At 40.5% G+C, this 14,549-nt stretch overlaps 1 protein-coding gene across 1 annotated transcript in view; it reads left to right on the top strand.

The window, feature by feature from the left end:
* Window positions 1–14,549, top strand: part of LOC107567525 (contactin-5) — a 210,787-nt gene that overhangs the window by 106,360 nt on the left and 89,878 nt on the right. Inside the window, exon 7 of the mRNA XM_016253217.1 lies at window positions 11,664–11,766. Coding sequence (XP_016108703.1) covers window positions 11,664–11,766 — 103 coding nt within the window. The remainder of the gene's footprint in view (window positions 1–11,663; window positions 11,767–14,549) is intronic.

The raw sequence follows: 14,549 nt of genomic DNA, 5'->3' as shown, positions 1-14,549 counted from the left end.
CACACACACACACACACACACACACATATATCCCTGCTCCATAAACCCCCATCACCTGCACAGCAGAACTAGGCTGGATGCCAAGCATCTCTCTTGGTGAACCAAATTGATGAATCAATACCATGACATGAAGTCTCTTTGCTAATAAATTAAATTGAGACATTCTTTTTACCATTATATCTCATGTCTTAAACTAAGGGGTGATATAAATAAAAATGTAGGTCACGATACTTTAAACATTTTATGAGATAGCATACTGTATATATCATAACATACGCATTTTTACTGTTCACTTACCTGATACTTAGTATTAAAATCCGACATGTTACCCAGTGATGTATGGTTTGTTTAGGTGAGATGTGCTATTATTTTTTCTGAGCAATCAGGCATATAATGTTGGGCTGATACATGATAGATGGTAGACAAATCCCATAGACTTACATTGAATATGGGACACGAGCCATATTTATAGACTAAAGCCATATTTATCCTCATCTTCAGAACACAAATTGAGTTTTTTTTTTTTTTTTTGTCAATGGAATCTGAGAGATTTCTGCCCCTCCACTGAAAGTCTTTTCACACAAAACTCTGATGCTTCAAAACTTTCATAAAGAGATTGTAAAATAAATCCATCTGAATCTAATGGTTTAATCCAAGTCTTATGAAGAGACACGATCACTTTATATAACGAAAATATTTAATTTATGCTTTTATTTACATATAAACAGTGATCATAAACGAATCAGCGAATATAAACACAAGCTTGTCCTTGCTTGACGTGTGAGAGCAAGCCTCACTGGTTCTTGCAGAAGCTCAAACATGTTTGCGTAATAAGATCCTCATTGGTTCTTGTGTGTCAAGCAAGCATACTTGAGCTTCCATGATCACATTTGAATGTTGTAAACACTGTTAGGTGATCAACTTTTATATGTTATTAAAGGCCTAATTTAAATATGTCCATCATATAACGCAATTGTGTCTCTTTTTGGATTAAACTGCTTGATTCATATGGATTTATTTTACAATCTCTTTTTGAACATTTTGAAACAAGTTTTGGGTGAATAGACTTCCTCTAGAGGAACAGAAACCTCTCATATTTCATTCAAAATATATTAATTTGTGTTGATCGAAAGTATTCTGGGTCTGAATGAGGGTGAGTAATTGACAGAATTTTATGGCAAACTAGCGGCAAAGGGGGCAGAGCTTAGCTGGCTGATCGTAAAGTGATTGGAACGTTGATTCCCCACCATGCAGCAGTGTTTCTCATAATCCTAATGGAAATGATACTCAAATTTAAAATATCAATTGTCATCAAAATGCCAGTTTGTCATTTCAAATGCTGTATTGGCCATCCTTTTCTCATATAACAATACCCATACAGAGAGCTTTCTAAATATGCTAAATGTGTTAAGGTGCATGACAGCTGGACTTTTTTTTAAGCTCTGAATCACAATCCAGGAAAAAGTCCATCAATATCTCAGAATACTATAATGGATGTGCCTGCAAATCAGGCTTGAAAGGAAATGTAGCAGTTTTTCAGCAGTGTGACAAGCAGGTCGGTTGTCTATATTAGTGCTTTTATGCCATGTGAAGCCGATTCAATGAGACGTCTGACTTATATATGTAGTTTATATGCCTCATTCTGTCTTCCTTTTTCTTGTTGCACGAGGGGCCTTTAGGTCCAAACCGAAAGTGTTATGAATTCCAAAACATCCACATGAAAACAGAGAGCATGAGGTGCTTTATCTTTTGCTTTAGAGCAGTTTTTCCATAGACAATGGAAAACTGGCCATCGGGGAAATCATTTTCTAGCATAAAATAAACCGAATCAATGGGCCTCTTCCAGAATGGGCCCTAGCTTCTTTAATAGCAGATTCCCTTGGGCCAAGCGGGGGAGCCAAATACCCGGCTGTCACTTCAGGCATTTTTCCATACTTCACAGACACGCATGCATTACCTGCCGCCGGTACACATCAATGTCAGCCGCCCTGGAACGCAATCCCAGAACAGCCGGGCTAAAAGGACTACAGTGCCCTAAAAGCTTGTTTTTGCCTACGTTGCTTAATGTTGCACGTCCTTTGTGAGGGCACCACGTCCCCTTCGGGATGCTCTTCGCCATTTGCATAACCTTGTTGTTGAGAAACTCTCCTCAGAGACATGCACGCATCTAAGCGCATTAGCATGCTAAATTGGATTTGCGCCTCTTGTTAGCACAGATTGCAAATGCAAGTAGAGTTGTGTTCTCCGGTCACACTCAGAAGATAAAGAAAGGGCAGAGATGGAAGCCTGGAGAGAAAAAGAAAAGTCCCGAGGGTTGTCTCATAGCCACAGGTGATAGAGTCAGGATGAATTGTTTTGTGGCAGCTGCATTTGCAAATAACCATATAGTCGTGGTCTCATGCAGAATGAGCGCCAGTTCAGCGAGAGGTTAGTCACCCGAAACACAAGCACGGCTGATGGGAATCTTTATTCATTCTGTGCCTGACATCCACAGCGTTCGCTTGGCAGACATTGTGTGGAAAGCATCACGCATATTCGGCAGCTAAATGCTTCGGCTGGCTGCGCCTAAAAGCTTGAAAATGATTTTGCCACCCCTGGCCAAGCTCGAACTGCCTTGCTTTCAGTCATTCTTCCAGTGCTCTCAAAGCGCACCAATCTACAGCCCTCGATTCATGTTTTCTGCTGAGACAGGATGATAATTAAATGCACGAGAGGCTCCGTGCCGGAATGCGCAGGTGAAGAGCTTCACCCATGTCCTTCCCTTGGCTAAGACGCTCTTAATCAAAGCTGCCCAACTGCCTCTGCGCTCGGCTGCACCTACAGGGCAAGTCATGCATCTTCCCTGCCCGCTCCCTTCTTGAGAAACAGCACAGGCAGCGGAGGCCTTCTGTACTTATGTGATGAATCGCACCTTAATAGATGCGACTCGGATGGAACAATAACTCTCACAGAGCTGGAGCGCTCGCAAAACACTTGGTGGTGCTGGGATTGCTCGTCCTTCCCACTTGGCCTTGGACCTTGAAGGGGCAGCATTTTAAAGTGGAGGGTCAAGCATTGCCAAGGCCTTCATCAGTGTTGTTCATTTATAGGAGAGAAGATATCAGTGTCCTTGGATTCAAAGAGCGAAAGTGCAGTGGCTTCAATTATTGAGCTACAAATATTGGATCAGTGCTTCAAATAACATTTCAAATGTCACTAAGGGTCATAAAAAATGCATACTGATATCATTGATGTCTCATTCTCTAATAATACCACTGTGTACATGCTTTTCTAATCACAAAATGAGAAACCTGAGAGTCTGGAAAAAAAGGTCTAAGCGTGCTGTGCAAAAAGCCTCAGTTTTCATTTCGAATATGACTACTGTTTCTACTGCATGCCCACAGAATGCCCAATCCAACAAATTCAGAGTTTGTCGTAAAAATGAACAGGTGTGCCACTTCGACATGCAGCGTTTCCACATCTTAATCTTTCCACATCTTTCTAACCAACTAAAGTCAGGCTTGATCACTATGGCCATGTACACACAGCAAAAAGACTACTGAAGGTACTTGGGAAGTCACTTGATAAATTACGATGATTGCTAAAATGATAACCAAAGCGACATTTTTGCATCTCACGGCTTAACCTGTTTGGTGGCAGCTAATTTTGTCTGTTTTGTTTGTGCTTGTATAGCCTTATAAAAAATCTTCTAATAAGTAGATATTGCCGAATTATATAAACTAGTGTCCTGTTTATCTCATCGCTTGTTTTGGGCTTGTATTTTTTACACCCTGTCGCTTTTTTAAGCAACATCTGGCAACACTGGTATTTCTGGACTGTAGCATACAGTACGTGCTTCCCTGAGACCTCAGGGAAAATCAAGACAAGTACCTCTGTTTCTGTGCTTTTTCTAGCACCTCCGATGATCAGTCAGTGTCCAAATGAGGGTTATGTCACTGCACTATCATCTAGTTGTTTAGTTGGGGTCTGTACACATTATGTGGATTTACTATAAATGTGTCTGTCACTAATTTTCCAACAGTTAATTTAGTTTCAGAATGCATTTTGTCACTCTTGTAAATAACCACACACACCATGTTTGAGCACTCTGAAGAGTGACAGAATGTACTGGTGTAGCACTATGCCAGTCATATTTAAATAAAGCCAGTGTCATTCTTGTCATTCAGCACAAACACACTGCTTTTCTATGCAAATCAGCTTTAGTATAAAGTCACAATGATACCTCTTGGAAAATGTATTATTTAAGGCTGCAAAATTAAAACATTAAGTGAATGTAAGATAGACATACATATATATATATATATATACAGTGGGTACGGAAAGTATTCAGACACCCTTAAATTTTTCACTCTTTGTTATATTGCAGCCATTTGCTAAAATCATTTAATCAAGTTAATTTCTTTTCCTCATTAATGTACACAGAGCACCCCATATTGACAGAAAAACACAGAATTGTTGACATTTTTGCAGATTTATTAAAAAAGAAAAACTGAAATATCACATGGTCCTAAGTATTCAGACCCTTTGCTCAGTATTTAGTAGAAGCACCCTTTTGATCTAATACAGCCATGAGTCTTTTTGGGAAAGATGCAACAAGTTTTTCACACCTGGATTTGGGGATCCTCTGCCATTCCTCCTTGCAGATCGTATATATATATATATATATATATATATATATATGCTGTCAAATATTAAAAAGTAAATATTTTTCAATTTTTCATTATAATAGCTGAATAAATCGCTTTCTTTCACTTGCATTTATTTAATTTAGAAAATAACATGCTCTTGATATAAAACCATGCTTAATAAACATATATATATATATATATATATATATTTTTTTTTTTTACAGTATAAATAGGACTTTTTACATTAAAATGTATAATTGCTTAATGTACAATTGTTTTAGTAAGGGGTTTCCAAGCAAATGGATAATCATGTTTGTCAAAAAGTTTGAAAACCCCTGCTTTAGATCATTGGTGCCCATAGGTCTTCAGAAATACCAATTAAAAAAAAGGTGTTGTGAGTTATGTCTGTGATATGGGTAACACTTTACTTGAAGGGGTGTGCATAAGACTGACATGACACCTTCATAATCATGACATGACACATGTCATGAATATGAAGGAGGTTTTATGCATGTTTATGACAACTGTCATTAAGTGTCATTCGCTCAGTTATGTCATTTTTAATGCAAATATGACAATATTTGACCTAACCCTACCCCTACCCTTACCCCTAACCATAGCCCATAACAAAGACATCTCAAACAATGTCATCTTTGCATTAAAAATTACATAACTGAGCGAATGACACTTAATGACAGTTGTCATAAACATGCATTAAAAACCTTCATATTCATGACATGTGTCATGTCATGATTATGAAGGTGTCATGTCAGTCTTATGCACACCCCTTCAAGTAAAGTGTAACCATATGTTCAGACACTGAGTGGACATGTGCTAAGCATGTATAAAATGCTCCAATAGGTGCACTGTGGACTACAGAATGAATCATAACATGACACATCCCATAATTGTGATTTTTATGGGAAGTGAAATGGTGCTGTGATGATGCACTGCATCACATGATCACACATTAAACATTCTGACAATTGAATTGTAGGCTTTCTTTCGTTACGGATGACGTGGACCTTAACAGTAATTTATTTCCAACAGACCATCCATTTATTTATGTCTTCAAGGAGTAGTTCACCCAAAAATGTACATTTGGTCATCAATTACTCACCCCTTATGTTGTAGTAAACCCATGTGACTTTCTTTCATTTGAGTAAAACAAAAGTTTAGCAGAATGTTCACATTGCTCTTATCCATAAAATAAAAGTAAATGGGTCTTTCAAGCTTCAAAAATTACAAAAATCATCATAAACGTCGCCGATATGATTTTTGTACTATATTTCAGGTCTACAGAAACTATTGCATGACTTTAGATGGCCTAGAATATAGTGCAAAATTAGTTTGAAGTACTTTGATAACTTTTTGGTAACCCACCATTCATTTTGAATGCATGGAAAAGAGCAGCACAAATACAACCGTTAGTGTACAGAAGAAAAAATCATACATGTTTGGAATGACATAAAGGTGAATAAATGATGAAAATGTAAATTATTTGCACTACCGTGTAGATTTTCTCATGGTTGCTTTCAATTTGCACTTTTGCCTTGGTTTAGTCATTAGAAAATAGATGTGAAGCCCAGCATTGGGATAATGGATTTTTTTCATTAGCAGTTGGATGTAAAAGCTTTAAATGTCTGATGGATGCCAAGACTTTCATCAGGTGATTGTTCTGCATAGCACAACAAAAGAAAAGGAAAATTGCATTGCACAAAACTACCCCATTCCATGTTAATAAATGGATTAAATTGTGATTTGAAAGTAGGCATCGCAACACAAAAAGAGCTCACGTATTTGTTTCGGCACAGCTGGCCTAGAATGCAGTCATATCAATTTCAGCCCTTCTAGATGCTAAATAGGATACACAGAAAATGTATTGCAGCGTAAACCAATATAATATTGCAAATTCATTATACACATGGGATTGCTTTGGAATCATAAATGTGTAACAAGTAAGGGAATTGAGATTGAAATTGAAAAGTTGTTTGGGGGAAAATGGACTGCTATCATAAAAGAGGCTATAAATGTGCTGTAGATTACAGCTGTAGGCAAGGGGTCAGAGTTTGTCTGGTTAGTTTAAGCAGTTAGTCCCATAGATGCCATGGATTGCCATGCCTACAGCAGTCTGTGGGCAAAAAACATCTTTCTCCATTGATGACCATTCAAAAGCAGCTTTGTAAAATCGCTGATGTTTAAATTTGAAACAAGTGACTGTCTTTTGATGAGTCATTTGATCAAATATTCAGCAAATTCATTCAAAAATGCTGCTTCATTAGGAATGAAACAAATGACTTAAAAAGTGACCATCTAAAGTGTGGTTGCACCGTATTTGCTTGGACATATATCTGTTGTTCTGTGTAAAACCAATATCACACAATCAAGCTGCTTTCTTGTTATCTCAATAACATCTCAGAAATGGACGTAGTGAACGTTTCGAATGAGTAACAGAGGTCTGGACACATCTCTTGAACTAGTAATGGCACATCCTGAATTTGTGGCTGAAGGAAGTCATTAGGACACTGTTTGGATATCCTTACTTATTTATATGCTTTTATGTTGGACTGTTGAATAAAAGTAATTTGCATTGCATAAGTGTGTAATGGCTGTGATGTACAGCCATAACAAACTCTTGCTCGTGTGATATTGCTTTAATATAGTAGTAATTTTTTGGAGGTCTGTTTAAAGCGTCAAATAGCATGAAATGGATCTTCTTTCTGAACTGTTTCCCTTTTTCTATAATCTTTGGCTTTCACCAGCGGTGGTCGAGACATGTTCTAGATTAAGGCACGATTGCAATATTTGTTATATTTTTCAAAGTGAAAAAAAGGAAAGAAATGCTTTCTCATGTAAAATCCATACACCAGTTTCCCATTTAATAAGACCGATAATGCTAATTAGGCCCCTGAATGGGAGTGTTTCCCTTCGTAATTGCAGACTTACTCAATGCCAGCTGACATATCTCTCAGCAAATGGATATAGATGGGCCCTCACAACATCCGCATGAATAAACAAAGGATCTGTGTCCTCCAGCTACGACTGCAGAAGTGAAATGCAGCCATTCAAGATTCCTCTGCATTCCACGGAATTCTGCACATCAATTAGACTCCAGTGTGGTGCTGTTTTGAGGACAAATTCTCTTGCCCCATTTCCCAGTGGCCTCTGTAGTGTACTTGCAAAATAATTTAGTTTCACAGCTTGTCATGTGAGCTACTGTGGAGAATTCCCTCTCTTTGTCACTGGTATCTACTGGGTTTGCCGTACCGTGGCACCTGTTTGCTGTGATCCCTTGAGCTTTGTTGTGCTAAATTGCAAATCCAGGAGATTGTTTACTCTTGTACAGTAGATGGAATTTATGAATGCATTAAGAATCATACCCATGCTGTAAAGCTTGACAAATGAGATTAGACAAATAGTCTAAACTATTTTTTTATTTATATATTTATTTATTTAATAAAACAGCTTATTGAACCTAAACATGAAAGGAAATCTATTTACTGTACTCTATGGCTCGTATAGTATGATACGGGAGAATGTGGAGCTCATACATCTCAGTTATATTCAAGAGCAAAAATATGCAATTTAGTGCAGTTGCTGATATTTTATATGGCCAAATTAAAAATGAAATTCTGATAGCTTGTAATGTAAATCAATGAGATATTTGTAACAGTATAGCAGCCTACTTAAATAAATATCAGTTGTTGATCTATATTTCCCAATAGTATGTCCTAGTAAGATTATATTTAAATGCTTAGTATATGATCAAAGCTTTGTAGTTTTGTATTGTGGAACAAAACATATAATACAATGGTGATCTTCATTTCATTTTTATTTTATTTTATTTGTTATTATGTAATCTAATGCAAAGACATATATTTAAGTGTGGCTAAAGTGTGCATGAACCTTTTGGGGCTGCTGTATGTGTAGTTGTCGCATTTATAAAATGTCTTGGGTTGTTGCACTATTGATTGTGAACGTCAATGTTCTAGTGCAGCTACTCTGGATATTTCAGGCGATGGAGTCCTCATGTGCAATGTAATCCATCATATAAGAGCACCTCAGGCCTCTCCTAAACCTACAAAGCACCTACATGGATTGAAAGAAAAAATAAAACACGAGCCCAGTGCACAAGAAGCACAAGCTTTCTGTCACAAGCTTTAATGAATGAGTATGGGCTTCCAAAAAGCAAACGGGAAGATGCCAAGGTGGAATTTCATGTGAGAGGGGCAAAAGGTGTGAGTAATGTGCTGATCCAACACCTACAAACTGAGATATTTAGAGGTATGCTGCCCCATAGAGTCGGTTGTAGCACAGCTAACATATCTCAGTATAAAATCACTTGAAAGCTTTTTTCATGCCTGTTCACTTCAGAAAGCGGATCACAATCAGATTGCATTAGGTGTAAATGCACTCAAGACACACTGATCGGATCACTACCACATTTGGAGGTGCTCAGGGACACATAAAGTGCGATAAGATCTCTGCCGGATAAAAAAATGCAAGTCAATGCCAGGTGTAAGTGGGGGAGACTTCATAAGAGCTGTATCACCATAAATGTCTGGTAGTGTTGTCAAAAATAGTCCCAGGTTACGTATGTAGCCATGGTTCCCAGAGGGAACGAGAGGCTGCGTCGGAAAACGCTAGGGGAATGCCTTCAAGGATACCAAGCTCTGAATAATATGTGTAATCAGTCTAATCGATAGGCGAGACATCAGAGGTGGGTGACGTCATGACCAGGAAGCTATAAAAGCACGTGAGGTGCTGCCGGCGCTAGCTTCTTAGGAGTGACGCAAGCTCTAGTAGGGATGCCGGAAGTATGGCCTTGCGACGCAGCGTCTCGTTCCCTCGGGGAACCATGGTTACATACGTAACCTGGGACGTTCCCTTTCGGGAACTCGAGCTGCGTCGGAAAACGCTAGGGGAACGAGATGTCCACGCCGCCAGACTTGCAAATCCCTGCCTAGTGTGGAAGAGCAAAGCTTTGGCAAGAGAACAGAGGGGCCTGGAGTGGCTCGCAAATCTAGGTCATAGAACCTGAGGAACGTGAGGGGCGTAGACCATCCTGCAGCGTTGCAGATGTCCTGCATAGGAACTCCTGCCAGAAAGGCCTTGGAGGCCGCCACACTTCTTGTTGAGTGAGACTTGACCCCCAATGATGAGGGGAGACCAGAGGACTCATAGGCAACAGTAATGGCATTCACTATCCACCGGCTGAGGGTCTGCTTGGAAGCAGGATGACCTCTCTTAGGGGGACCATAGCACACAAGCAGTTAGTCCACCTTTCTCCACAGGGCAGTTCTGTGGACGTATGCATCCAGTGCTCACACTGGACACATACAATTAAGCCTCTGCTGGTCAGGCTCCCTAAAGGGAGGAGGATAAAAAGCCTGGAGTATGACAGGCCGTGGTGTAGAGGAGGGGACCTTAGGGACATACCCCGCCCAAGGGTACAAAAAAGCTTTGACCAGACCAGGAGCGCAAAGTCGCGATAGGAAGGAGCCACAGAAAGGGCCTGCAGATCCCCAACTCTCTTTAGACAAGATATAGCTAAGAGAAACCCAGTCTTTAACGTAAGAAGACGATCTGATATCTCCTCGATAGGCTCAAAAGGAGGCCTACAGAGAGCTTCTAACACCACAGCGAGGTCCCAAGGAGGGACACAAGATCGTACCTGAGGCCTCAGCCTCATCACACCGCGGATGAAACGTGTAACCAGGAGGTCCTTGCCCACTGAGTGACCATCAAGAGGGGCGTGGTAGGCCGCTATAGCTGCCACGTAGACCTTCAGGGTGAAGTGGGTTAACCCTGCAGAGAAACGGGCCTGCAAGAACTCCAGCACTGTACCAATCGGGCAGTTAACTGGGTCAAGCAGGCGGTCTCCGCACCATGAAGTGAAGAGTCTCCACTTCAGGGCATACAGTTTCCTCGTTGAGGGAGCTCTAGATTGGAGGATGGTCTCAACAACCTCGGTTGAGAGACCAGAGGCTATGAGTTGTGACCCCTCCGGCAATAGACGGACCCCGTCTCGACGCACTCTCTCTAGAACTCCCGGGAGCAGAGCGATCGGGGGAAAGGCGTACAGACGAAGCCTCTGCCAAGTCTGTACCATAGCATCCAGCCCCAGTGGAACTGGATGAGTCAGAGAGAACCAGAGGGGACATTGCGATGTCTGACGGGTCGCAAACAAGTCCACCTGAGCCTGGCCAAAAACTCTCCATATCTGCGCATCCATTCCCCGGGCCTCGGCCCCTGCCTCGACAGGATGTCTGCTCCCATATTGAGATGCCCAGGAATTTCCAAACTGCCATGATACATACAACAACCAATGTAATAAAACACTTTCACTTTGAAATCATTGCAAAACCCACATATTCATGTTTTGTTTTTGTTTTTTTTCTACTGAGCCTGGGATGGTACTCAGGGATACTACTCTTTTGACATACTGTTTTCTGCATATTATATAGTATGGAAGTAGGCACTCCTTCGGATGCAGTAAAAGTGTGACATTAGTTAGCAAGATGGCTAACACTGCTTACATCAGCTGTAAGTAAGTGAATTTTAAGGTAATGATTTTAGCTAGATGCTAATGCTCACATGCAAAATCAAATAGTATGTGACAGGTGCCTGTGGTATTCGAAACATTATGCTGCCACACAGAGAATGATGGGAAATGCAGCCTGTCACCTCATAAACCAGCTAAATGAGTCGTACTTTCTGTGAAACAACTGCTTTTCTTAGTCAGCAGTAAACAAAATATGTGCAAGATAAAAAGCAGAGTGTACATTGACAATGAGAACCTGGTGATGAGTGCCAGTTAGCTTCCTTCGAGATTGAATCTCCCTGAACTTGGAAAGTAGGAGTTTTCATTGATGTTTTTTTTTTTTTGACAAAAGTATGTATTTTTTCATTGCATGGCATATGTTAATTAGCACACATTTTAATGCTGAGCTTCCATTTAGTGTCATGCCATCGTATATGGTGAAATCTATATGTAGACCTACCTTTATGAATGTCTTACATTTTGTTTTTTAGGAGTGATGGGGGAGTACGAGCCCAAAATTGAAGCGCATTTTCCCCAGACAGTACTGGCAGCCAAAGGCATCACAGTGCGGCTAGAGTGCTTTGCCCTTGGGAAGTAAGTATGTTGGCATAATCAACCCACCCCCACCCAGACCGCTTCCTGACATTGTGCCACCTGAAGGTGCCTTTCTATCACACAAAGACAGAACATGCACCGTTGCCCCTTTGAAGCACCTCTTTTGCTATTGGAATCATTAATAATCATAATTGCGGCCAATTTAACCAGTCAAACCACTTTCTTTTCAGAATAGAGAGCAGAATGCATCCTCCAGAGATGAGATGGTACCAGGAGGATAGCTATTTTTACTCCTAACTCCGCTCTGCTGTTAAAGGAGCTCTCCACAAGTATTGAACTCTGTGCCATAACTGATATAGTGGTAATTTCACTGTGATTGGTGTAGAAACAGCACTGAGATTCAGCCCCTGGGAGCTGTATATGCTCGTAATAGTTGTATGGGGCAGCAGAGGGTGAGGGCCAGGGGTTGTGAGGCAGGAGAGCGATTTGAGTGTCTGTACATGCCATTGTTTGGAGGATGCTTTTAATATCTGGTCTGTTCACATATGGTCAAGGATAGAACAGTGAGAAATGAATGTGGCCAGTACAGACCCACAGCCAGAAGGAAGAAAAGCACTCTGACATTCAGTCAGCGCCGCACACTGACTATAAATGATGGTGCGAGGAGGGTTTTTTCCACATGCTTAAGATGTGCTTTGCCATGCCATCCTTCTCGCTTATACATAAAGAGATCATTTGAAAAGCGCTCTCTGTTTTTACTTGAACAGGAATAGCTGCCATAACTTTGGGTTTGCTTTTAGTTAGCAGCAAATATACAAGAGGCTATATGAAGGTGACATGCTAACCTTTTTTTTTTTTAAATGTAGAGCTGTTTCTCTAGAATTAAATTGAAAAATAAAACAGATTACTTAGATATTGCATAGGCAAATGCAGAAGTTGATGTCTAGAGAAGTCTAGGATGGAGTGGTTAATTGATTTAAATGTTTTTGGGAGATTGTTGATCACTGCAGACGTTAATATAACAAAATATTAACAAAAGAGGTATTTAATTTTCAAGCAAAATATTTCACATAAGGAGCTTTTTAAGCAAAATATTACCCATAAAACAATAGATATATATTCAGAATTAAAGGTTTTTGGTGCAAATGTAATAATAATAACAATAATATATCCTCTTTCAGTCCTTGATGCTTGATGCTTTAATTCTCTCTCCCCATATTTTTCTGTTCTGTTTTGACTATCTTTTAAAAAAAATAAAAAGGCTAAAATTAAAAATGAATATAAAAATTTAATTAATTATGGGCATTTTTAAAAATTGTATCATCTATCTATCTATCTATCTATCTATCTGTCTGTCTGTCTGTCTGTCTATCTATTTATATTTTTGGTTTTGTGTTTTGATTTTCTGCTTTATTTTTATTTGCCATTGTCAGGTTACATTCTGTAGAACTTTCTTTGGGATTCTCAGTTTGTAGCTTAACAGAACTCGATAGGGTGTTTAGCGTAAAGGAAATGCAATTCTGCATTTTAAATACATAATCCAGTGTCATCGTGCTGTAAATCTATTTGCGTTTGTTATTTGTAATGAATAATTCAAATGCAAAGCCTATCAAGCGCAAACAGATTCTAAGCCAAACTGTTCTAAGGGCCCAGTAATTGTTTACAGTGCCTTCAAGGACCCCTTTGTGTGGAAATGTCGTTTACAATTAATTATCCACATTAGAATAATAAGTCATTACTTAAACCTAGACATTAATCTATGTATTCTTGTTGGCTTCTCTCTCTTAGTTCAATTAACAGACTTTAGTCTGAAGTTTACAGACTCTTAGCTCGCTGCTCAGTGAATGGAGAAATCACGGAGATCTCACCAATGGCCTTTCTCTTCGCTCGCAGCTCATTTAGTGCTGATAGCAAATCCTCTGGTGAACTTTAGCCCCCCCCCGCATCGAGATTCGCTTTGGGAGCGCCCCTGCGTGACCGCGTTCTGAAGCACGTGTAAAATCAGTCCAATGGAGCAGTGAGACGTCATGAGTGGGGTGACGTGAGCGCCAGGAAGTATAAAAGCGCATCCGGCAGAGCGCAAGTTAGCTTCTGCTCTTCAGTAGCGCTCTGTGTATGTGTCAGTCTATTTACTGTTGTCTGTCAGTCCACAAGCATTCAAAAGAATATGTCGAAGTCTAAACTAATATCTATGGCAAGCAAACGGCATTACAGACGTTGTGTGCCTCCCTGCCCACACTATCTGGCAGTGGGGGATACACACGATCTGTGTGTTGTTTGTTTAGGAGCAGAGCATGCACGGTCAGCTTTCGAGGAGCTGATTGTCATCACTGCGAGTTACTCTCGCTGCGTATGCTCCGCTCTCGCCTGGCTGTGTTTGATGAGAGCGGCCAGGCTCGCGATCCCGCTGGCAGCGGTCCCGCTGTTGCCGAGGCACGGCGTAGATTGTTGTCGTGGGGATCGCAGGTGGATTTAGCGGAGGGATCCGAGATAGGCTCGTCCTTTTCTCGGTCCTCACCCGCTAGATCCGCGCGAGAGAGAGAGAGCCAGACACTTCATCTATCTTCCTCCGGATGTGATGAGTGTCAAGACAGAGGCGACTCGCCACCACAGTCCCTCGCGTATGAGGTGTGACTCGGGCAGTAGCCAAAATAAAATATCGTTTGGCCAGCCGAGAAACAGGATGCTGGTCCTAAAAGTGATTATGGGGTGTGATTTGTGCAGTCGCCAAAATAAAATATCGCTTGGCCAGCCGAGAAACAGGACGCTCATCCTAAAAGTAATTAGACGAGCGTTTTCTGAATCCAGATCACAGCCTTCAC

The sequence above is a fragment of the Sinocyclocheilus grahami genome, unplaced genomic scaffold (genome assembly GCF_001515645.1).
Source record: "Sinocyclocheilus grahami isolate Dianchi unplaced genomic scaffold, SAMN03320097.WGS_v1.1 scaffold1165.1, whole genome shotgun sequence".
Taxonomy (NCBI): Eukaryota; Metazoa; Chordata; class Actinopteri; order Cypriniformes; family Cyprinidae; genus Sinocyclocheilus; species Sinocyclocheilus grahami.
The sequence above is the reverse complement of the archived record's forward strand: the minus strand, read 5'-3'. Positions and strand labels throughout refer to the sequence as shown.